Raw genomic sequence first — 26,244 nt, forward strand, 5'->3', positions numbered from 1 at the left:
TAACTTCTGCCGGCAATCTATTCCATGTGGCAACCGATCGCCGGGCGAAACTTCTTTTCAGATATTCCTGGCGAAAAGTACCCCGCTCAAGGTAGTTCTGACGAGCTGTACTTCGGCGAGTTGATCGCAAGGGCTTTGCCTTATCGGGAACGAGCTTTGATAGCTCCTCCGATGGAGGGCTATACAAGTGCTTATAGAAAACCAACATGGACGCCACATCGAAATGTTCCTGGATCAGCTGTGGGGTTTTAGCTTTCGTGTTGCCAGAGGTTGCTGCACGAACTGCTCGATTTTGAATATGTTGGAGTGGAGCGATATGGCTTTTTAGTGCACCAGCGAAAAGAGGACATGCATATTCCATGACAGGTCTGATGCAAGAAATGGATAGTGGCAGAATAGAATCATCGGGGAGAAGACTTTTGCATCTTAGGATAACACCTAATTTCTTGTTGCAAAAGGATCTAATTTTACTGATATGCTCAGTCCATGAGAGATCAGAAGATAAATTAACTCCAAGTAGGCGCAGTGTATCAATTCGCATTATTACCTCTCTTTTGAAAACGAAATCAGGATGAGCCCTCATAATATGCGCGTTAGCAATTAGGAGCTATTTCGTTTTTGATGCATTAATACGTACAAGCCATGCATCTGCCCGCGCCTCAAATTTCACCAGGTCAGCCTGAAGCTCCCTGTGGTGTTTACATGGGATCTTCGTCTTTTGTGATTGATGTTTTTGTTGTTGTTTCATCCGTGAAGGGGTGAGGTTTTTTCACAAGGTTGTTTCCTAGGTCACTTCTGAAGACCAAAAAAATAGTTTGTCCAAGAATACTTCCTTAGGGTACTCTTAATAAAACTGGGTGTTATTTTGATATGAAGACATCGAGGACAACTTGCAACAATCGTTGACGAAGAAAGTCAGCAAGCACGTCAAATAGTCGACAATGAATTCCATAGGCTTTCAGTTTACAAAGAAGTCCCTTATGCCATACACGATGAAAGGCTTTTGCGATGTCAAAGGAGAGAATGTGAATATTGTTCCCCTGAGAAAAAAGTTCAACCCACTCTTGATAGCGCGCAATCAGATAGTCTAACGTACACCGCTCTCATGCGAAAACCGTACTGCGTGTCTGCCAACAACAGATGTGACTCAAGGGTTTGGTAAAGGTTCTTATTCATAACGCTTTCATAAAATTTGCCTATGGAGAACAGCAGACTTATCGGACGATACGATCCTGCGTTAGGAGGGTCGGACTGTGACTTTGAAATACGGACTACATGAGGAATTTTCAGGCTTTCAGGAATCTCGTTGCAAAGCATTTTCTATGGAGAGAGGCAAGAGGACCAGCAAGTTCAGGGGCACATCTTTTAAGGATAAGATTGGGAATCTTGTCAGGTCCTGATGCTTTGGTGACATCCAGCTGGCTTAGCGTTCTGAGCACCTTCGTAGTAGTTATGTTAATGCTGGTGATTTTTGCATCTGTTCGTGGCGGAAAGAGAAGAGGGAAGACTCCGTACTCATCAAATTGGGAGACCTTTGAAAAGGCTTGTGCAAGAACATCTGCCTTTTCCTGGCCGGACTGGATCATTGTCCCTTCAACATGAAGCGAGGGAATTGATGTTGGTTTAGATGACGGTAGGACTTATTTGACGACCCTCCACCACCGCTCTGCAGGGGCTCTTTTCAGTTTATCTACAAACTTGTGCCTGTAATGGGGTCTAGCTTGACTACAGCTTCAACAGACTCGTTTCGAGCGCTAATAAAAGCAGCCAGGTCCTTGTCGGATTCAGTTGAACGTCATTTCTTGTGAGCCTTCTTTCTGGCCCTGATTGCCTTTTTTCAACCAGCATTGAACCATGGGTTATCGCGAGATGAGACTTTTACTGTTTTTGATGGGACGAATTGTTCAATTGCCTCTGTAATCGCTGTTCCGTAAAGTACCGCTGCTTTATGTGGAGTTTCTTTTACAAATTTACTCCACAGCTTTGCTGATTAGAATTTTCGCAGACCATCTCAGTCTATGCAGTGATACTGCCTGATGATCCACTCATGCTTTAAACGTGGGGGTATTTTGAGATTTCCACGAGCTATAACTGCCACATGGTCGCTGGCAAAAGCATAGGTTTCAACACTAAAGAAATCCGAATGATCAGTTAAGAAGAGATCAAGCCTGGATGATCCATGAGGGCCGATGTAAGTGTCGAATTCAACAAGTTGTTCTAGGCCGTAAGCAAGACTCAGGTCTAGCAGATCTACGCCCTCCGCATCAGCTGTACGACTTTTCAGCCAGGGGCCATGATGAATGTTGAAGTCTCCTTAGATTATTATTCCTGATTTAGGGAACTTTTGCTGAAGCAAAATTCCAAGCTATCTTCCAGATGTTCGGTGATTTTCATCTTTGGTGAGTTATAGACTGTACCAATAACAAATGATTTATTTGATAGGTTTCCTTTAACCCAAAGGACCTCCTTATCGCTAGGAATCGAAAGTGCCAAAAGGGATGTTATTTTTAAGGTACATAGCAACACCACCTCCACCAAAAGTCGAGCTTCTCGAGTTTTTGCGATCCAGCCTGAGCAAAGTGTAACCAGGAATACTAACCTCACTATCAATGACGCTAGAATTCAGGCTGGTCTCGGATACAAACATGACAGAAGGGTATACCTCATTCATCATGTGCTGTAGGTGATCTAACTTGGATCGGAGACCACGTACATTGCAGTGGGCTACAGTAAACGTATCCGTAAGAATTCTCTTGGGCCGCGCATTTGGTCGTCTACTAGAAAGAAGTCCGATCCGAGGCTCTTATTTCCGAAAAAACGAGCATCCTATAAGAACTATATATGCCTCCAGGGTATAACTTACAACGTCTGACCTGGGCCCTGGGGGATTGTGTTGACTCCGGAGTTTTAATATCTGATGTTTGAACAATTTTTAACAAAATGGTCATTTTAAAATTTTTATCGAATGGGTTTGGGGGAAAAAGTTGTGGGGCGAGGGGCTAGTTAACCTCCGATCTCTTTTGACTCTAAAAAAGGTGAACCAAAACTTTTAATTTCCAAACAAATAAGCCCTCTCTGAGTTTTATACATGCATTCCTTCTATAAGAACCGTATTTGCCCCCAGGGCATAACTTACAGCGCCTACCACAGGGCCCTGGGGATTTTCTCGACCCCAGATTTTTGTTATATCACCTTTGAACTATTTTAACAAAATGGTCATCTCAAAAATGCCATCGGATGGGTTTGGAAAAAAATGCGTGGAGGGAGGATGGACTAGTTGCCCTGAGATCACTTTCGACTCTTAAAAAGTGAACTAAAACTTTCAATTTCCAATCAATTTATCCCTCATTGACGTTTATATGAGCACCCCTTCCATAAGAACCATATATACCCCAGGGCATAACTTACAACGCCTACCCCCAAACCCAAGGGGGTTGTGTCGACACTGGAGTTTTGTTATCTGACCTTTGAACTATTTTTAACGAAATGGCTATCTCAAAATTTTTATTTGATGTATTTGGGAAGAAGAGAGTGGGGAGGGGGGCTAGCTGCCCTCCGATCTCTTTTTGACTCTGAAAAAGTGAACTAGAACTTTAAATTTCCACTCAAATGAGCCCTTTCTGAAGTTTATACGAGCATCCCTTCTATAAGAACCCTATTTGCCCCAGGGCATAACTTAACACGACGGATCCCGAGCCCTGGTAGGTTGTGTCGATCCTGGCGTTTTTTTCTATGATCCTTGAACTATTTTTAACTAAATGTCTATCTCAGAATTTCATTCATTTGATACATTTGGGGAAAAGAGGGTGCGGGGAGGGGAGGGGAATTAGTTGCCGTCCGATCTCTTTTGACTCTGAAAAAATGAACTAGAACTTTTAATTTCCAATCAAAAGAGCCCTTTCCGAAGTTAATACGAGCATCCCTTCTATATGAACCATGCTTGTCCCCAGGGCATAACTTACAACGCCTGCCCCCGGGCCCTGGGAGGCTTTGTCGACCCCGGAGTTTGGTTCTATGATTTTTAACTATTTTTAGCAAAATGGCTACCTCAAAATTTTATCTGATATGTTTGGGGGAGAAGGGTGTGGGAGGGAGGGGGCCTTAGCTGCCCTTCGATCACTTTTGATTCTTAAAAAGTGAAACAGAACTTTCAATTCCCAATAAGAACCTTATATGCTTTCATCCCTTCCATAAGAACCTTATATGCTCCCAGGGCATAACTTACAACGCCTGCCCCAGGGCCCTGGGCAGTTGTGACCTCATCGCAGTTTTGTTATCAGACCTTTGAACTATTTTTAATAAAATGTCAAGCTCAAAATATTTATTTGATACATTTGGGGAAAAGAGAGTGTGTGGGGGAGGGGTGGGGTGTAGTTTCCCTCTGATCTGTTTTGACTCTTAAAAATTCAACTAAAACTTTTAATTTTCAATCAAATGAGCCCTCTATGAAGTTTATACAAGCATCCCTTCTATAAGAACCATATTTCCCCAAGGGCATACCCTGAGGGTAGAAAGCCTGCCCCCAGACCCTGGGGGGTTGTGTTGATCCCGGAGTTTTTTTTATGATCTTTGGCCTGTTTTTAACATAATGGCTACCTCAAAATTTTTATTGGATGTATTTAGGAAAAAAGACGGGGAAGGGGGCTAGTTGCCCTCCGGTCACTTTTGACTTTTAAAAAGTGAACCATATCTTTCAATTTTCAATCAAATGATCCTTCTTTGAAGTTTATACGAGCATCTCTTCCATAAGAACCATATATGCCCCCAGGGCATAAATTACAACGACTGACCCCGGGTCCTGGGGGCTGTGTTGACACCGAAGTTTTAATTATCAGACTTGAACTATTTTAAAAAAATACTATCTAAAAAAATTTATATAGTTTTACTACTGATGACGGTCACTGTATATGTGACCGAAATATCTGGTATTTTTGTGAATTTCTATCACTGTTATAAAAACCACTGTCTATTAAAAGGATTTTATCCCTATTTGAACTTTTATTTAAAAAATTTTATCTGATGCATTTGGGGAAAAAAGGGCGAGGGGGGCTATCCGCCCTCCGATATCTTCTGACTCTTAAAAAATGAACTAGAACTTTCAGTTCCCGATCAAATGAGCTCTCTGTGAAGTTTATACTAGCATCCCTTTCATAAGAGCCTTATATACCCCAAGCATAACTTACAACGTCTGCCACAAGACACTAGTTGTTTGTGTTGACATCGTAGTTTTGTTATCTGACCTTTGAAATATTTTTAACAAAATGGCTATCTCAAAATTTTTATTTGATGTATTTGAAAAAAAGGGCGTGAGAAAAGGGGCTAGCTGCCCTCCAATCTCTTTTGACTCTGATAAATTGAACTACAACTTTTAATTTCCAATCAAATGAGCCCTCTCTGAAGTTAATACGAGCATCCCTTCTATAATAACCATATTTGCCCCCAGAGCATAACTTACATCGCTTTCCCCCGGGCCATGGGAGGTTGTGTCGATCCTGGTGTTTTTCTTATATGATCTTTGAACTATTTTTAACAAAGTTTCTGTGTCAAAATTTTCATCTGATGCATTTGGGAAAAAGAGGGCGCGGGGAGAGGGGGGGGGATTATTTGCCTTCCTATCTCTTTTGACTCTGAAAGACTGAACTAGAACTTTTAATTTCCAATCAAAAGAACCATCTCTGAAGTTTATACGAGCATCCCTTCAATAAGAACCATAGTCGCCCCCAGGGCATAACTTAAAACGCCTGCCCTCGGGTTCTGGGGGATTGTGTCGACCCCGGAGTTTTTTTTATATGATCTTTGAACTATTTTTAACAAAAGGCAACCTCAAAATTTTTATCTAATGTATTTGTGGAAAAAGGGCGTGGGACGGAGGTGGGACTAGCCACCCTTCGATCACTTTTGACTCTTAAAAATGGAAATAGAACTTTCAATTTTCAATCAAATGAGCCCAATCTGAAGTTTATACGAGCATCTCTTCCATAAGAGTATTACATGCCCTATGGCATAACTTTCAGCGTCTACCCCAGGGCCCTGGGCAGTTGTGTCATCATCGGAGTTTTGTTATCTGACCTTTAAACAATTTTTAACAAAATTTCTATCTAAAAATTTTCATTTGATGCATTTTGGGAAAATAAGTCGTGTGGGGGGGGGTAGTTGCCTTCTTATCTCTTTTGACTATGAAAAAGTGAACTAGAACTTTTAATTTCCAATCAAATGAGCCCTCTGTGAAGTTTATACAAACATCCCTTCTATAAGATCCATATTTTCCCCCAGGTCATTACTTAGAACACCTGTCCCCGGGCCCTGGGGAGTAGTGTCGACACCAGAGTTTTTGTTAGATGATCTTTGAACTATTTTTAACAAAATGTTTATCTCAAAAGTTTTATTGGATGCATTTGGGAAAAAAGGGCTTGGGGGATAGTTGCCTTCAGATCAATTTTAACTCTTAAAAAGGGCACTAGAACTCCCGATTTTCAATTTAATAAGCCCCCTCCAAAGTTAATGCGACGACCCCTTCCATATGAAGCGCCTCTGGGAAAAAAAAATATAATAAAACATTGGAGCCGTATAACCTTTACTATAGGCAACGCTATATCGTTGCCTCTGAATATTATGCGAGTAAGTAGAACGAAAAGTTTTTTCGTTACGAAATTTTTTCAAGTACATTTTTTCTTTTCTTATGCAATGGAAATTTTGGACGCACTAACTCAATTTTTCATCGATCTTACCTGATCTAAGTCAGTAAAATCCATTGATCTACCAGTATTTTGTGATTACGTTTGTTATCTTAGTATTTTTTTCTGAAAGACTTTCAATATCCATAATTTGCATTTTTTTTTTTAAGAACAAAATTTCTATCGTATTATTTTCATAGCATAAAACTTGTCTTGATCAAATAAGTGATCAAATACCAATAATTTAAAGTTTCACAATTTCTCCTACAAAATTCGATGTGTTGCGGCTTGACATCTTTTGAATCAATATACTTGGGTAGTTGTCCATAACAAAATTAATTTATTATTCCTTAGCTTAAATAAATAATAACGGTGTTTGAGCTGTAAACATTCTATGAGTTTTGAAGATAACTTTTGCGGACTCATCCTTTTTTTTCCTATCCTCTGAACATCAACTTCTTAGGAAAATATACCCATGACGATAAAATTGGCTTGTTTTAGTCCCTTGATAATCATCAATAAAAAAGTAAAACAAACAGTCAAAGATGAGAAAGAGGAAAAACAATCGTTGTTGGAGTTTTGTTACTTGGAAACTTTCAGGAAAAAGGTTTGATTTTTAGGAGTACAAAAAGCGAATGTTACTGATTTTATTAGGTTCACATGGATTCGATCTTTAACGGGACCAAAAGAGTTTTATTGCGGAATGGGGGGGGGCGACATGCCTCAAAATGAATGTTTAGAACTATTAGTTCACATCGGGTAATTTAACCTTGTTTCCTGTAAGCAAAAAGCAGTAAGTGGACATAATATAGTAAATACAATGTTGTTGACTAAATAAAGAGCGATGTTTTTAGCAAGTTTGTTCTCACAGCACTTCACAACAAACAAATGATCATAGGAAATAGAATGAGAGCTTGTTAAATAGAAGTTTATAAAGACATAGTGCTTTTTTGTAGGTGAAATAATAAATAGAAGGACGCCCAATGGCCGTTTCTAGTGCATCCAGGAGTCCCTACAGCCCAATATGGCAGTAGATAAAGGGTTTTGGCCATTCAACCTTGCCTGCTGGCTAGGCTTAATGATACAAGAAAATCAAGTTAAAGGTATTTAACTCTTATTTAGCCTAGGGTTGGAATATATACTTTACATGTCTAAACAATCCTTTTATTTTGATTTTCTAATAAAATTATAAATTGAACCATTTTTAAATTTGTTTTAAACCCTGTAAAAGAAGTTCGATTCCAATGTTTCTGGAAGATTTAAATATAAAATTAGCACCAAAATGGACTGCTATTTGTATCTAATATCTGTAATTAACATTATTTGTAATGCATATTTGCCATTAGTACTACCAACATGAAATAGTGATTGTTGAACAACTGTGTTTGTTTGTTTAGAGGAGAGGCAGGCGTGGTCTTAGCATGAAGTTTTGTGAGCAAGGCTCAATATTATAAAATATGAATGCTCTTAATCATGTGCTCAAAACCCACTTTTCTGTTTTAACACATTTACAGAAGCCTAAAAAGGGTTAAATAAAAACATTATTCTATTTTCAGTTTAACACTTTTATGTCCAAATAATCTCGGAAGTGAAAAAGGTTTTCTTTATTGCTATTTGGTAACATTAAAATATTCCAAGAGTAAACAAAAAAGCCTGGAGACTTTTCGACAATTATTAATTAATTATTATTATTTAATTATTCTTAATTATATAGGGAAGAGTTTCTCTATCGTGACCGCCCCTCCTTTTTAGTGGTTAATTTTGTTTAATTATTCTGGGTAACAGCAGACAAAATTCTATTTAAAGTGAACTTGGTGATAAATACAGGTTTTTTTATCTTTATTTGTTATATATATAGGCTAATGATGAAGCAATATATCAGCTTCATTTCAGATAGGCCTTATTTAATTAGTAATCTTATATGTCTTAATTAAGGCACAGCTTATGTATTAATGAATAATATTTATTGACTTCTTGACATCTCCAAGATGAGATGATCAACCAAGATGAAAAGGCTTTTAGGCTTAGGGATGTTTACTGGTTTCTGAGGCTTATCATCATAGCAGCAAAATTGATATTATAATCCGCAGCTTTGGTGCTAGGCGATTCTTTTCCATATTTAGTCGCCATGATTGTTGGCCTAGATTAGAGGCTTTTGAACTGATCATGAGGGACCACTAAACAATTCTACTGAACTGCAGGATTATGAGTTTTTCAGGCCAAGAACAGAGTAAATAGTACCAAACACCTTCAAAGGAAAGATATACCTGTTTAAGCAGTTTGGTGCCATGGGTTTCACCTTGGTTTGTGCTGGCTTCTATCCCAAGTTTTTTTTTTTGTGGTTTTAACACCCCACTGCTAAAACTACTTAAAACTACTTACTACCAAAACAAGATAACTGTGCATGGACATTTTTTTCATTAATACTCAGAACTTGGCTTAATTTTGAGACATATATAGTTGTTCAAGTTTCCATTTACCCTATTTAGACACTCAAATTTGATTTTTACTGTCATTGGTAGTAGCTTAATGTCAGATTCCATGACGGTCCTTGATGGTCCAAGACAGAAAAGCTTGGATGAGATATTTTAAATGTGTTAAAATCTTCGGGGATTTCTTGGAAAGTTGCTAAAGGAGAAGCATTAAACAGGAGGAACGGACAAGGAATATTTACCAGGTGTAAGATAAAGCCAGGTGTTCAACGCTTGGCTGGGATAAAATTATTGATGATGGCCTTCAATATTTAAAAATTTTTCTCGGGAGATGGCCAAGGAAGCAGTTTAAAAAAAAAGAAAACGCCAGTTGATTTTGCCACTTGAACCAGTTAAAACCGGTTAATGAGATTATAACCACGCCTTAGAATCTCTTAGAGCTTCTTTGGAGAAGGTGAAAGGAAGATTTTTGAACATAAAAGAAAAGCATTTAGCTAGGAGGTAAATTCAAAGCATAAAATATATGGTAATTTCTTGAAAGGTCACCCAAGAAGAATTTTTAGACAGGTTTGGATGGAAGAGAAGCATAATCAGAGGATTCAGCTTAGGCTGAGATAAAATTGCAATAAATTACCTAAAATACTTGGGAATTGCTTAGGAAGTTGCCAAAAAAGATGTTTAAAATAAGGGAAGGATGAGAGAGGAGTTTTCATCGAGGAGGTAAAATAAAAATCAGATGTTCCAATTTAGGCTGAGAGGAAATTGAAAAATATGAGCTAAAATCTTCGAGAAATCTTTGTTTTTCAACTGAAAATAATGAGTGACATTAAAATCAAAACGAACAGAAATTACTTATTATGTCAGGGGAGCTCCCCCTCCTCATCTCCCTGCTCTTTTCAATAAAGTCATATAGTGCTTTAAAACAGTTCTCATTCCATTTCAACAGCTCTGGTATTTGAACTCTTGTACTTAAATAATTGGGACAGAAATTATAATTTCAATATAAAGAGGAGGGGACAGTAAGTAAGGAGTAGCCTACTGCCCAAACATAACAAATAATTCCTGCTCGTGAATATTTTCTGTTCATGCAAAATTTCATGGAACATAAAGTTAATCAATTTAGTTAAATCATGCGTTAAGATAAATTTACCACTTATCTTCTATATATTAACTAAGATATATTAACCACTTATCTTCTTTGAGCTAGGTGACTTTTCTGGAATGTATGCTCCACCGTGCGGTATTACTCCCTCTACTACTGCAATGCTCACTATCTATGTTTTGTTACTTTTTAATCAATTCCCTGTCTCACAATTTTCAACTGGTAGCAGCGGACTGGTAGTGGCAAACTGGCGGACATTGGTCCTTTTGTCAGGCAAATAGTTTGCTGCAACAAAATGGCAGAGAACGTATTTTTTTTGGTAAAATCTTTTTTGTTACTTAAAAAGGGTACTATAACTTTTAATTTCCATCCTAGCAAAATCTTTCTCGATCTTGAAGGACCATCGGTATTATGCAAATACTCATGGGGAAAAAGTAAACAAATAAAACCTCAACCAAGATCTACCTTCTGGTTAAAATGCGAAGCTCCACATTTGTGCAGATAGGAGCTTGAAACCTCTAGAGTACGGTTCTCTGATACGCTGAATCTAACTATGTTATTTTCATTAAGGTTATATACCCTCTTAGGAGTGTTTTCGCCCTTTTACTAAAGTCTGGTAAATTTTCACAGACTCACCGTTTTTGATGGATATCATTAAACTTGATTAATATATATATATATATATATATATATATATATATATATATATATATATTTTATATATATATATATATATATATATATATATATATATATATATATATATATATATATATATATATATATATATATATATATATATATATATATATATATATATATATATATATATATATATATATATATATATATATATATATATATATATATATATATATATATATATATATATATATATATATATATATGGAAATTGTCACTTTTCGTTTTGAATAGCAAATTGTATTAATATATTAATTTTTATCAAATTTCTTTTTTAAAACTTATGATTTCTACTGGCCCAAGTCACTCCTTGCTTACAGCTTGATGCTACAACCTGTTGGAAAATTAAGGCAGTATTTTTTCATTGAGATTTTTTTAAGTGTATCCCCACCAACCCATGCTAACCGTTTGCGTGCCCTCCACTAGAAAATTCTCTGAGGTTGCTCATACTTAACACCAGATCCATGTCAGTGGAAGTCTTTGAAGGTTCCTAGTCAGTCAAATTATCAGACATGCACCTGCATGTTACAAAGAGTGTTATACTCTTGGCAGAAAAAAAGGTGCAATACTAGAAAACATACCTCTCCAAAATCACACCAGGGCATATAGTGATCGACAACTTTGACCTTATCTTCATCTATAGACAATTCGTTCAAATCTGTGTCGACAAAACTCTTCGGAGGCTTCCAGTCTATCAGGTTATCAGCTATGCACCCTCCTGCCCCATCAACGGTAAAGCCAGCCTACAATTACCTTAATTAATACATGATTAATATACCTAGAAATTAATTTATAATGAGTCGTTTCGTATGACAAGTAGAAATGTGTACCAAAAGTGCTTCTAAAGTTGTTTTTATATCCTTACAAAAATATAAACTATGTGATACCCGAGTAGCTTTTTCACTCAAAAAAGCTCACTTCAACAATTCAGACTTTACCTTTCGAGGGTTTTTTTAAGTAAAGTCAACGCTGCTTTAATTTGAAACTCCATGGGCTAAAAATAAAAATATTAGCAGTAACAGCCTTAAATCAACTCTCACAAACTTCAAGAAAATTTAACTTACTCACAAAACCTCATGAAGGACGTGCCATTTTTGCTATTTTATTTTTACTTTTTTTTTATTTACCTCAATATAAATCGTGCTATTAGTTTCTGTGCAAAGGTTTTTGGGAGCAACCAATAAGTGATCGTACTGCAAGACTTTGCATGTCACTAGACTCTAATTTTATCTAACCTTATTTCATCAGGCCTAATTTTAAGCAGTGTGAGGGGTGAAAACATTCCAGAGGGATCTTTTATGGCCCCCTCTATCAAAAATGAATTTTAAAGAATATCATTTAATATATCAAGGGCCATTTTTCAATAATAGCGTTCAATGTTGCTATCAGAAACAACTTAATCAACCCTTTTGATCTTCTTTGTCCATTCCTTGAATAATAAAAACTATGTCTTAATTAATCCTATGTTTAGTGGTTTACTCGCAGTGGCAAATCCAGGGGGTGAGGGGGTGCTTCCCCCCAACGTAGTGTAAAGTAGTGTAATTTACTTAATTAACGCAAGCTTACGTTAATTAAACTTGCTCCTAACACAAATTTATTGGATCAACCTATTTTGCGCCCCCCTCCCCTAAAAAATCCTGGATCTGTCCCTCTTTATTCGTATTTAAAAGTGCTACAGAATAGACAAGTAAAGTTGTTAAGTATAGACTAAGTATTGAAATTCCTTTCAAACGAAAAAAAAATAAAAAAATTGTTTTAAAGTGATTTGTACATTAGTATTTTTATTATTTTTAAGACATAAGAATTAGTTTAATGAAAATAAAAATAATTTTGATTGATAAAAATATACAATCACTTCTAATTATTTGTAAAGAGTAATGCTTGTTATCTTTGGACTTGTAAGGAGTTTCGGAAACTCATATCGCAGTGGTAGGAAGCATGACATTAGGTGATGTAGAATTTGTTTACTCAGGCAGGAAGGATTGGGTACATAGACAGGGAGTAAGGCTCATGATGAATAAGGAAGCTGCTAAGTCTTGCTTAGGCTGGGAAGGTATTAATAATAAAATACTAATTGCTCATTTTGTGACTTAAAAGTTCAGGGTATCAGTTATAGCAGTATACGCCCCTGTCCAACCGACTGACGGAGATACTAGTGACTCAGATGAATTTTACTTACAGTTACAGGAGCAAATAGACAGGGTCCCCGGTAGAAATATGGTGTTATTACTGGGAGATTTTAACGCCCGGGTCGGTAGGAATAGGGATAGATGGTATCCTAGCCAAGGTAAATTTGGTGTAGGAAAAGAAAACAGTAATGGATATAGACTTTTGCAATTTTGTAGGTATAACAATCTAGTTATATAACCAATACGGTGTTTGGTCATAAAATGGCTCATAAGTTAACATGGTATTCACGTGATGGTAAGACATCAAACCTTATTAATTATGTTAAAATCGAAGACTGGCAGTATCCATACAATACACTAGGGTATGTAAGAGGGCTGTTATTAATGTTAAAAGTAAACATCAGCATCTAGTAGTGTCTAGGGTAAGTTTAAAGCTGAAATTTCGGAAGGGTAACTACCTTCCGGGAAGTTATGATGTTGGTAGACTCCAGAATGAGAATTTGAGAGAAACTTTCCAAGAACAGTTGAATACTAAACTTAAGAGCTTAAAATTTGACAATGTAGAAGAGGGTTGGAATAATTTAGAAAAACAATGTGTGAAGTTGCTGAAGGTGTCTTAGGGAAGAAAGTTGGGACTGCAGCTAAAAATTATGGTGGCTCTGAGGTTATAAATACGTTAGTGAAGATTATGAATATGATTTTTGGACAAGGGAAAGTCCCGATTGATTTTAGGAAAACTCTAATTAAAATACTGTATAATAAAGGTGATAAGAGTGAGTGTGGTACTTATAGAGGCAATAGTCTGGTCTCTGTAGGTAACATATTACTTAGTACTATAATACTTTTTAGACTTGAAGATACTGAAGACAAGATTTTAAGAGAATAACAGTGTGGTCTTAGGAAGGGTACAGGATTTGTTGACCAAAATCTTACTCTTAGGTTAATAACTGAGAAGCGCCTGAGTTATCAAACACCTTTAGTCCCCAGTCTTATAGATTATGAGCAAGTGTTCAATTTTTTCGATAGAAGAGCTTTAGCAAAGGTTTTATCCTTCTATGGTATAACAGACAAATACATTAAAGTGATTAGTGCTATGTACGGAAATAACACTGCTGCGATTAAGGCAGGAAATGAGGATAGCAGCTAGTTTCGCATTAAATCAGGAATTAAGCAGAGTTGCGTTCTATCCCCCTTTATATGGATCATTTTCATGGACTTTTCCTTAAGGAGTACAAGAGAGACAATGAGAGAACACAGAGTCAAATAGAAAAGAAAACTTTCCTTGAGTTAGATTATGCTGATGATTTAAGCATCCTAGATGACAGTGTGAGCAAAATAAATGATTTTTTAGATGTTTTGTGAGTTCAAGGTGCTAGAATAGGTTTGAAAATCAATGTTAAGATGACTAAGTCACTAAGGCTAGAAATAAGTGAAAAAACAGGGGACGTTGGGTAACGAAAAAATTGATCAGGTTGACCGCTTCACTTACCTTGGTAGTATTACTAGTAAAGATGGTAGGAGCAGTGAAGATGTTAAAGTAGAATAGCCATGACTCAGGGTGTTTTTTTCACAGTTGAAAGAAGTTTGGAAGATTTGGAAGATAAGTTTACGAACCAAGATTAGAATATTGGAAGCTACGGTGATGACAGTATTCAAATATGATTCTGAAGCATGGGGCTCCAAAAAACGGACGAAGATTTGCTAGATATTTTCACGATAAATTGCCTACGGATTGTTTTGGGTACCCTGCTGACTGACCGTGTTTCAACAGAAGGCTGTGCGAAAAAATGGTTCAATCCCTCTTCCTAGGGCTATAACGAGAGAAAGGTTGAGATGGCTAGGGCACGCTCTGCGGATGAAGGATGACAGACTGCCGAAGATAGTCTATTGCGTCCAACCGTTTGGGCTAAACGGAAAGCAGGTCGTGCACGGCTGGGGCAAGAGGATGTCATAAATTCATATTTCAGGGAAATAGAAACCTCTTGGGAGGTTGTAAAGAGGGAGGATTTGAATAGATCAGGATGAAGAAGGAGAGTGCGTGGTTGTGTTGCCCTCAGGTGGTTTGGCGCTATTGTGAGTTGATAGTACTAGTAGAAGTTAGTAATTAAAAATCTTTCCCAGAGGCTGGAGGGAGTGGCTCGGGGCATGGCCCCCAAAAAACACTTTTTATAGCTCTTCTCATCGAGATAATCAAACAATTATCTTAAATATTCCCCCTTTATAGATAAAATGAAAAATTCATTCATGCATATCTTTTGAGCTACATTCTTGCATAGCGTCGTATCAGAGGCAACGCTAGAGCGTTGCCTATAGTAATGGCCATACGGCTCCAATGTTTTATTATTTATTATTATTATTTTCCAGAGTCACTTCATATAGAAGGGGTCGTCGTAGAAACTTCAAAGGGAAATCATTCGATTGGAAATCGAGAGTTCTAGTGCCCTTTTTAATAGTCGAAAGTTATTGGAGGGCAACTAGCCCCCCTCCACGCCCTTCATTCCTCCAAACACATCCAATCAAAGTTTTGAGATAGCCATTTTGTTCAGCGTAGTCGATTTCCGGATAGAAAGAATGTTTTTGAGGAGGACACTCCTCCAAAACCCTCAGGGCCAGAGTTTGAAGTTATGCCCAGGGGGCATATAATGTTTTTATAGAAGGCGTTGTCGTAGAAACTTCAAAACAGGCACATTCGATTGGAAATTCAAAGGTCTAGTGCCTTTTTTAAGAGTCAAAAGTGATTGGAGGGCAACTAGCCCCCCCCACGCCTATCATTCACCCAAACACACCCAATCAAAATTTTGAGATAGCCATTTTTTCAGCGTAGTTGATTTCCATATAGAAAATATGTTTTGGAGGAGGACACTCCCCCACAACCCTCAAGGCAAGGGTTTTAAGTTATACCCTAGTGGCATATAAGGTTTTTATAGAAGGCGTTGTAGTAGAAACTTCAAAAAACACTCATTCGATTGGAAATTCAAAGGGTTAGTGCCCTTTTCAATAGTCGAAAGTGATTTGAGGGCAACTAATCCCCCTCTCACGCCCGCCTTTTCTCCAAACACATCCAATCAAAATTGTGAGACAGCCATTTTATTAAACGTAGTTTTACGTTCTGGAAATTAGGTATTTGAGGATGACAACTCCCCCACAGTGCTCAGGGTAAGGGTTGTAAGTTATGCCCTAGGGGCATATAAGGTTTTGTATAGACAACGGTGTCGTAGAAACTTCAGAAACGGCTCATTCAATTGGAAATTTAAATGAATAGTTCCATTTTTAATAGTCGAAAGTGATTCTAAGGCCACTGACACCCCTTCCACACCCACCATTTCCCCAAACACATAAAATCAAAATTTTGACATAGCTATTTTGTTCAGCACGGTTTAGATTTCCGGAAATGCCGTGTTGGAGCAGAGAACTCCCACCACAATCATTAGGGGTAAAGGTTATAGGTTATGCCCTGGGGGCAAATATGGTTCTTGTGGAAGCAACGCTCTCATAAACTGTAGAGAGGACTCATTTGATTGGAATTTGAAAGTTCTAGTTCACGTTTTAAGCGTCAAAAGATATTGGAGGGTAACCAGCTCCCCACTCTCCCCCCCCCGAATGCATCCAATAAAAATTTTAAGATAGCTTATTTGTTAAAAAATAATTCAAAGATCATATAACAAAAATTCCGGTGTCGACACAACCCACCAGGGCCCAGGGGCAGGTGTTGTAAGTTATGCCCTGGGGGCATATATGGGTCTTATGGAAGGGATGCTCGTATTATCTTCAAAAAAGTTCTAGTTAAATTTTCAAGAGTCAAAAGAAATCCAAGGGCAACTAGCCCCCGCCCACACACCCTTTTTTCCCCAAGCCCATCCGATAAAATTTTTATAATAGCCATTTTATTAAAAATAGTTCAAAGGTCAGATAAAAAAAAATTCTGTGTCGATGGAAACCGCCAGGGTCCGGAGGCAGGCGTTATGAGTAATGCTCTAGGGGCATATATAGTTCTTATGGAAGGGATGCTCGTATAAACTTCGGAGAGGGCTCATTTGATGAACTAAAAATAGTTCAAAGTTCTGATAACAAAAAACTCCGGTGTCGACACAAACCCCCAGGGCCCGGGGGTAGGCGTTGTAAGTTATGCCCTGGGAGCATATATGGTTGTTATGTAAGGAATGCTCGTGTAAAATTCTTAAAGGGCTCATTTGATTGGAAATTGATATTTTTAATTCACTTTTTAAGAGTCAAAAGTGATTGGAGGGCAGCTAGCCTCCCCCAAAACTCCATTTATTTTTTTCCCCAGAGGCACTTCATATAGAAGGGGTCGTCGTATAAACTTCTAAGGTGGCTTATTCGATTCAAAATCGAGAGTTCTATTGCCATTTTTGAGAGGCAAAAGTTATCAGAGGGCAACTACCCCCCCCCCCCGCCCAAGCCCTTTTGCCCCAAATACATCTGATAAAAATTTTGAGGTAGCCATTTTGTTAAAAATAGTTCAAACATCAGATATTAAGACTCCAGGGTCGACACAACCCCCCAGGGCCCAGGGATAGGCGTTGTAAGTTATACTCTGGGGATATATATGGTTCTTATAGAAGTGATGCTCGTATAAACTTCAGAGAGGGCTCATTTGATTGAAAATTGAAAGATCTAGTTCACTTTTAAAGAGTCAAAAGAGACCAAAGCCTAATCTAGCCCCCCCCCCCCACACTCTTTTTTCCCCAAACCCATCCGATAAAAATTTCGAGATAGCTATTTTGTTAAAAATAGTTCAAACATAAGTTAATAAAAACTCCGATGTTGACACAAACCCATTTTTTCACTTTGATATGGTTACTTTGATATCAGTTTTGTTACTTTGATGAATATTTGATCTTTTTTAAAGTTTGATTTTGAAATAAGCAGTTTTTAGAAACTTGAATTTTTGCAATAAAAACGAACAAAAATTAATTTAAAAAAAAAACTTTCCAAAAAATAAGTTTTTCAAAGAAAAGTAAAGGCCATTTTAAACTTAAGCTCAGCAGATACAAATACCTTTTAAAATTCAAACTCAAAACGACCAGAAATTACTGTCAAAGAATAAATGAAACCCAAAACGAACAGAAATTAAACAAACAATCATAGCAAAAACATACAACAAGTATTGATATAAATGAATAAATAGATCTTAAAGCGAGTAGATTGAATATGAATATCAAGCTTAAAACAAACAAAATTTCCTATTGAAGTATAAATGAAACTAAAAACGAACAGAAATTAAATAAACAATCAATGCAAACAAACATCAATGCATATTAATGTAAATTAATAAATAAATCTTAAAACGAGTGAAACTTAAATTGAATATGCAAATCAAGCTTGAAACGAACAAACATCACCACAAACAAGAGTTTGGGTATGACCTCCTTCTCTCACTGTAAAAGTCTAAAACCTACTGCGTCATTGGCGCTTTACTGAAAACTATATGCGTGTGAACAGTCTTGGAAAGTATAAATAACATCAAATTGAATATTTGATGTATAATGATATTAATTGTTGAAAGATCCATCAGTTCAAGAATTTATTTCACTGTAATTGTATTTTTATTACTGAAAATGTTATTAGGGGTGTGGAAGCACCCATAATAGTTTATATCCAACTCTATCCCTAAATTTGTCCTTGTATTAATGAACTCACTCATTTTCTATCCAGGTCAAATAGGTAAATTCCATTTATAAGAAGTTCAGGAATAATAAGAGACCGCGATAAAGACAGTTGCCCGGAGAAACAATCAGTTATATTAAAAAGAGAAAAGGGCGTTACCACTGGACTTTGTTTCAGGAAATTGAAGCGGAAAAAATGCTGTGAAAGGAATTGAGTAGATGCATATATTTTACTTTATACAACCGTCTGTTGTGCTATGTAATTTGTATTTTGTTGAAAACCAAATAGGATGAGGCTAAATTATGACAGATTCACATTTGAATCCAAATTAAAGAAAAAGAAACAAACTAGAATTACTAGTCAGAGCCTATAGATTCATCTGGCTGGTCATTTTTGCCGACGTTGCCCTTTTTATTGACTGAAAGCGCATAAGCCTTACTCTACACTGTCGTACTTTTCTAAAAACTTAAAAAATGTTGACTAAGTTATCACTGTTCACATCTAAATCAAAGAGAAAAGTAAAATTATTTTCCATTGTAAAACCTGATTAGTTTTGAGACTTTTGTTTGAAAATTTAGAATCAGTAAAAACAGCGTAAAGCCTGTAAATTTAATTCACCAATAAAAAATTTTTTTGGGTCGCAACATTTTTTATAAGTTGATTTCCGTCAGGCATTTGACCTGATATGGCGCGAAGGACTATGGCATATCCTCCTTTACTACGGTATCCCTTATGAGATAGTCCAAATAATCAAGAGTCTGTACGACCAGTTCCGAGGCCAAGTAATAACCGTTGATGGGTTGTCAGAAGAGTTTACAGCTTCTTCAGGAGTACTCCAGGGTTGCATCTTATCACCACATCTCTTCAACCTCTTTCTAAAAGCCATTCTGTCGATGATGCAGTCAGAATATGGTGCAACAATGGGAGGGGTGCTAATAGAGAATCTTGCCTACGCTGATGATATTGATGAGCTAGCTAACTCTAAACAAGAATTGCCGGCACGAGCTGATAAACTCTATAATACCACAAAGCCGTTCGGGATGGAGATCAATGCCAGCAAGACCAAATTCATGGTAACTACGAGACGTGAACAAGACAACCCGCCCATTATCACCATAGGCGGAAGACAGGTTGAAACGGTTGACCACTTCCTGTACCTTGGTAGCCTACTCTCCTCAGATAATTGCCATATCTCTGACGTGAAACGTCGACTTGCACTTGCTAGCTCTATGTTCCGAAGACTAGCCAACCTCTGGAAAAGTAACCACCTATCCAACAAACTCAAAATGCGCCTATTCAACAGTTTAGTAATCCCCATAGTTATTTATGGATGAGAAACATGGACTCTGAAAACCGAAGACGAAATAAAACTTCTTGCTTTTGAGGTGAGATGCCGCCGTCGCATTTTTAGAATCAAATGTACTGACCGAATCACAAATTTGGAAGTACGTGAAAGGCTCCAGTCCGGTGAAACTATTCTCAGCAAAATCACGAAACAACAGCTGCGCTGAGCCGGCCACGTCAAGTAAATGAAGGCAAGCCGCCTTCCGAAAATCGCCCTTGAAGGATCCCTCCATGGCCTTCGCCCACGAGGCAGACCACGAAAACGATGGATGAAGAACTTCCACTTTGAAAACGTCTAGATAGCCCCGTTATCACGTATCGCACAAGATAGAGCAATGTACCGAGCCCTTACGCATGAGCTAGCAAGAGGAGTGGCCCCAAAACGTCCCACGAGGATGGCCGGGACCTAAGTAAGTAAGTAAGTGTTTTTATAAGTAGCCTACAGATTATATAAGTAGCCATGAACCTACAGATTTTATTAACTGGCTGGTCATTCCTGCCAACAGTTCCGTTTTATTTTCGACATGCATAAACTTTCAAACGGTTCGTCGTAACGAACTGTAAGTAAGGAGCGACCCAGCTCAATAGTAATTGGAACTCTAAGAAACAGAATTTTGATACCAGTGGAAACATCAAAAGAATCAGATTTTTAGGGTGATTTTAAATATATAAGGTTCATCAAGTTTAGTCTTACTCATCAAAAGTTATGCGCCTGAGGAAATTTGCCTTATTTTCGGAAAAAGGGGAAAACACCTCCTAAAATTCATACAACTTTAATGAAAATCACACCATCCGATTCAGCGAATCAGAAAACCCTACTATAGAAGTTTCAAGCTCCTATTTTGTAAAATTTGGAATTATGTATTTTTTACCAGAATAAGGATCGCGGATGCGTGTTTTTCTTTCTTTCTTTTTTCAAGGGTGATCGTATCGAGCCAGTGGTCCTAGAATATCATGGGAGGGCTCACTCAAACGGAAATTAAAATTTCTAGTGCCCTTCTTAAGTGACCAAAAAAATGGAGGGCAACTAGGACCCCTCCTAAGCTCATTTTTTTCCAGAGTTACCCGATCAAAATTTTGAGATAGCCATTTTGTTCAGCATCATCGAAAAATACAATAACTATGTCTTTGAGGAGGAATTAATCCCCCACAGTCCCCGGAGGAAGGTCTGCAAGTTATGAACTTTGCCCAATGTTTACATATATTTTTGGTTATTGGAAAGTATACAGCAGTTTTCAGAGGGGATTTTTTTCTGGTAGTACGGGGGATGGGTCGGGGGTTATGTGGGAGGATATTTCCATGGAGGAAGTTTTCATGGGGGGAGGGACATTGCTATGAAGGGGGCACTAGATTTCCTAGCATTATATAAGAAAACGAGCAGAAATTAAATAAAAAAAAACTATTTTTTCAACTGAAAGTAAGGAGCAACATCAAATTTAAAACGGACATAAATTATTATGTATTTAATTGGGATCGCCCCCGATTTATTACATCGCTCTTTGCGCTGAAGTTTATTTAGAAATTTCATCAGAGCTATTTATTCTAATTAACGGCCTTTGTGATTAAGGGGTCATTCTTAGAGAATTGGAACAAAATTTGAAATTTAGCGTAAAGAGTGTGGTATTGACTAGGGGGCGAACCTTCCTAATATACGTAATAAAAATATACGAATATAGAAGTTCGTTACGTAAGTTACGTCAGATCAAAATTTCGAGAAATCCATTTAGCCAAAAAGAAAGTAAAATTAACATGCAGATTTCGTTTTAATTATTCATGTACGGTGAGCCAAAATCAAAGCTGCATTAATTCAAATACGTCCAGAAATTAAATATAAAAAAAGCAATTTTTTTACAGTAAGAAGCTACCTTAAAACTTAAAACGAACAGAAATTATTCCATATATGAAAGGGACTGTCCCCTTCTCAACGCCTCGCTTTTTACGCTAAAGTTTGACTCTGTCTCACAACTTTATTTTTTGAAACAATAAAAAACTTTAGCGTAAAGAGCGAGGCGTTGAGAAGGGCCTCCGAAATACCACAAAAAAAATAACCCGCGGAAAATGCCCCCCCCCCCCGTGGAAAATACCCCCAAAGGAAAAAATCAACCGGATAATACCCCCCCCACACCCTGAACTATACTCCCTACCCTGCCGCTGGTTGGTCTCCAGTCACTTTTGACTTCTAAAAAAAGGATTGGAACTTCCAATTTCTGATGAAACAAGAACCCTCTGATATTTTTGCGATCATGAGATGGAGGCGGGGAAATACCTCAAAGGGTGAATTTTTAATGCCAAAACACCCCAACTCTCATTTAACATTGAGATAAATACAGAATTAGTCCTAAGGGAGAGACGGTGGGACAATACAGGTAGAAATTGATGTATAATCCCCAATGCCGTATCCAGGACTGGGGGGGACAAAAAAACTTTGAAAAACACATCAAACATGTGAAATTGATATTTAATCCCTCTTCGTTTCTGGGTATATTTCTAATCCACGCTTTTATAATAAAATGAAAGAGTAATATTAAATCCGAAAATGAGCAAAATTTATTCCATAACGAAGGAGGAGTGCCCCTTCCTCATCCCCACCTTTACCTCAGTAGTAAAGCATTAATAGATCCGAGCAGTGATTGCGTAATTTGTCTTACCTCTCGCCTGAGGCATGAATATACAGTGTAGTTATGCCCTGAGGGCATATCAGAACAATGTTAGCACAATGTACCCTTTATTATTTTTTTTAGAGCAGGGCAGTTCATGTGGAAGGGGTCGTCGTAGAGACTTCTAAAGGGCTCATTCGATTGGAAATCGAGAGTTCTAGGGCCTTTTTTAATAGTCGAAAGTGATTGGAGGGCAACTAGCCCCCCCCCCCCCACGTCCATCATCCCCCCAAACACATCCAATAAAAATTTCAAGATAACCATTTTGTTCAGCGTAGTTGATTTCCAAATAGAAAATGTGTTTTTGAGGAGCACACCCCCCACAACCCTCAGGGCAAGGGTTTTAAGATATGCCCTGGGGGCATATAAGGTTTTTATAGAAGGTTTTGTCGTAGAAACTTCAAAACAGGCTCATTCGATTGGAAATTCAAAGGGCTAGTGCCCTTTTTAATATTCGAAAGTTATTGGAGGGCAACTAGCCCCCCTCCACGCCCATCAGTCCCCCAAAAAAATCCAATCAAAGTTTTGAGATATCCATTATGTTCAGCGTAGTAGATTTCAAGATTGAAACTATGTTGTTGAGGAGGACACTCCTCCATACCCCTCAGGGCAAGAGTTTTAAGTTATGCCCTCGGGGCATATAAGATTTTTCTAGAAGGCGTTGTCGTAGAAACTTCAAAAAAGGCTTATTCGATTGGAAATTCAAAGAGGCTGGTGCCCTTTTTAATAGTCGAAAGTGATTGGAGGGCAACTAGCCCCCCACGCCCATTATTCCCCCGAACACATCCAATCAAAAGTTTGAGATAGCCATTTTGTTCAGCGTAGTTGATTTCCAGATAGAAAATATGTTTTTGAGGAGGACACTCCCCCAAAACCCTCGGGGCAAGGATTATAATTTATGCCCTGGAGGCATATAAGGTTTTTATTAAAATCTTTGTCGTAGACACTTGAAAAAGGGCTCATTCGATTTGAAATTCAAAGGGATAGCACCCTTTTAATAGTCAAAAGTGATTTGAGGGCAACTAACCCCCCTCTCACGCCCACCTTTTCCCCAAACACATCCAATCCAAATTTTAAGATAGCCATTTTACTCAACGTAGTTGAAAGTTTTGGAAATTAGGTCTTTAAGGATGATCACCCCTACCCCCACAGCCCTCAGGGCAAGGATTGTAAGTTATACCCTGGGTCGTATAAAGTTTTTATTGAAAGCGTTGTCGTAGAAACTTCAAAAGGGCTCATTCAATTGGAAATTGAAAGGGCTAGTGCCTTTTTTAATAATTCGAAGTGATTGGAAAGCGACTAACCATGCCCACCATTTTCCAAAACACATCCAAGCAAAATTTTGCAGGGCCAACTATAAAGTCTTAAAAAACTCAAAGATTTAAAGTATTATTTTCTTTTTCCCTGAAAAGACTATGTCAGTATAAAACAATAAAAATTAATTCAAAAAACGTTTTCCACAAAATAAGTTTTTCAAAGAAAAGTAAAGAAATCTATTAAACAAAAAATTAGCAAAAATAAAATCAAATAATCTACCAAGCGTGAAACTACCATAAATCAGCATCGATAAATAAATGAAACCCGAAACAAACATAAATTACAATAATTAACCGAGTCAAACTCAAAACAAGCAGAAATTAACATTAGTTGGGCGCAAAACCCCTACGCCTTCCCAAGGCCAGAACAAAATTTGCAATTTACGGAAAAAATACAAATGAATGCGCATTGTCAGTTTAATATACATATACTGATATTTAGTAATCAAAATGTTTATATTATTTGATTTATTAAAGTTATAAAAGTAAAAACATTTATATTTTTTCAGTAAAGTGCAAATCAAAGGTCGAACCGTTGACTTATACAGCCTAGCTAATCTATCCCTTCTCATATTTGTTCACATATAGTATATGTTATTGAGAAAGGTATGCATGTTTGACTTTTGCTTTCCAAAAAGATAAAAGCCAATCAGGTGACCCTTTCAGAGAATGATAAGGGGATTGTTGAACTAAATCAAAACATATTATGTGTATATGGGTTATTAAAAGGGCGTAACTTAGGAATGACTGAGTATATTAATTTGGAACTACCAGGAAATAATAAGGGAGACGATCAATTGACCAGAAAAGGTATATTTGCACATAACCACTACTAATACTACTGCTACAAATACCACCACTACTACCGCTACGACTACTACTATTACTACTACTTCTTCCACCGCTACTACTATTACTGCTACTACTACTACTACTAATATTACTACTTCTGATACTGCTACTACTACTAAACTACTACTACTGCCACATTACTACATTTAAAATACTGAGGGTAAATTTGAAACAAATCTAAAAAAAAAACTATGTGCATGCACATTGTAAAAAGAACGTATCTCAAAAATGAGTTTGAGCATAAAATTGGAACTTGAAGGGGAATACTTAAAGGGGAGGATCAATTGACCAAAAGACAACACGTACATGCAGCCATCGTAAACAAACCTTCGGGTTTTTGTAGATGGCTGCTGTAAATTTGTTTATATCCTTTATGTTAAATAAATTAATGGGATTTGATTTTATTTGAACTTCTATAACAACTATTTGTTAGGATAAGAATATTAACATAAAAATTCCAAGAAGTATATGAATATACAGGCTATCAAAAGGATATATCAGTAATTTCGGAGCAACAGCTAATTGTACTTAGTTGAAACTTCCAGGACTTAATGAGAGGGTTGTTCAACTGACTAAAAAGCAATATGTTAATACTACTGCTTATACTAGTTCTAGTAGTATTACTATAAATACTACAACTATAAATACTAATACTACTGCTATGACTACTATTACAACTATGCCTAAGGGTATAAACGGAAATTCTTAGAACATTTTTTGGGGATTAATGTGAACTGAATCAAAGCCCTCCGTCTGTATGTAGGTTGTCAAAAAGGTGTATCAGGAATTTTTTAGGAATAGTTTGATGGTTGAAGTTGAAAATTGTTGTGGCGGATGTTGAACTAACAAAAAGACAATATTTGCATCTATTGCTATTGCTTCTACTCACACTACTGGTGTTGCTACTACTACTGATACTATTATTACTACTTCTAGCACTACTACTACCACTAAAGCTAACATAACTACTATTAATTCTACTGCTACTACTAATACTACTACTGTTACAACTATTACTGCTGTCACTACTATAAAGCTAAGGATATCAAGACCAAAAATCTGAGGAATATTGAAGCTTTATTGGACTAAACTGGAACACTCTAAGCCCACACAGGTTGTCAATAGGACAGATCAGTAACTTTCCAAGAACAGTTGATGGTATTTAATAGAGAGTTTCAGTGTGTGTTGAAGGGGATATTAAAGAAACCAAAGGTGTTAAGCGTATACAGCTACCAACGCTACTACGTTTACTACAACTGTTGCTACTATGCAAGCTAAGGGTATTAAGGTGAAGCTTTTAAGGGATATTTAGGTGGATGTTGGACTAAATTAAAACAAGCTATGAGTATGTAAATTTTCAAAAAGATGATAAAACAATGTCTTAATAATGGCTTGCATTGTTAAGTTA

The 26,244-nt window shown here is 37.2% G+C and overlaps 1 protein-coding gene across 10 annotated transcripts in view; it reads right to left on the minus strand.

Annotated features, from left to right (window-relative positions):
• Nucleotides 1–26,244, minus strand: part of LOC148939665 (G protein-coupled receptor Mth-like) — a 254,938-nt gene that overhangs the window by 79,330 nt on the left and 149,364 nt on the right. For all 10 annotated transcript variants that reach the window (XM_089107140.1, XM_089107137.1, XM_089107144.1 and 7 more), the window contains exon 3: nucleotides 11,492–11,653. In XM_089107140.1, the coding sequence (XP_088963266.1) occupies nucleotides 11,492–11,653 (162 nt within the window). The remainder of the gene's footprint in view (nucleotides 1–11,491; nucleotides 11,654–26,244) is intronic.

Source organism: Artemia sp. Qi Xiang Cuo, chromosome 21 (assembly GCF_049724085.1).
Source record: "Artemia sp. Qi Xiang Cuo chromosome 21, ASM4972408v1, whole genome shotgun sequence".
Lineage (NCBI taxonomy): Eukaryota > Metazoa > Arthropoda > Branchiopoda > Anostraca > Artemiidae > Artemia > Artemia sp. Qi Xiang Cuo.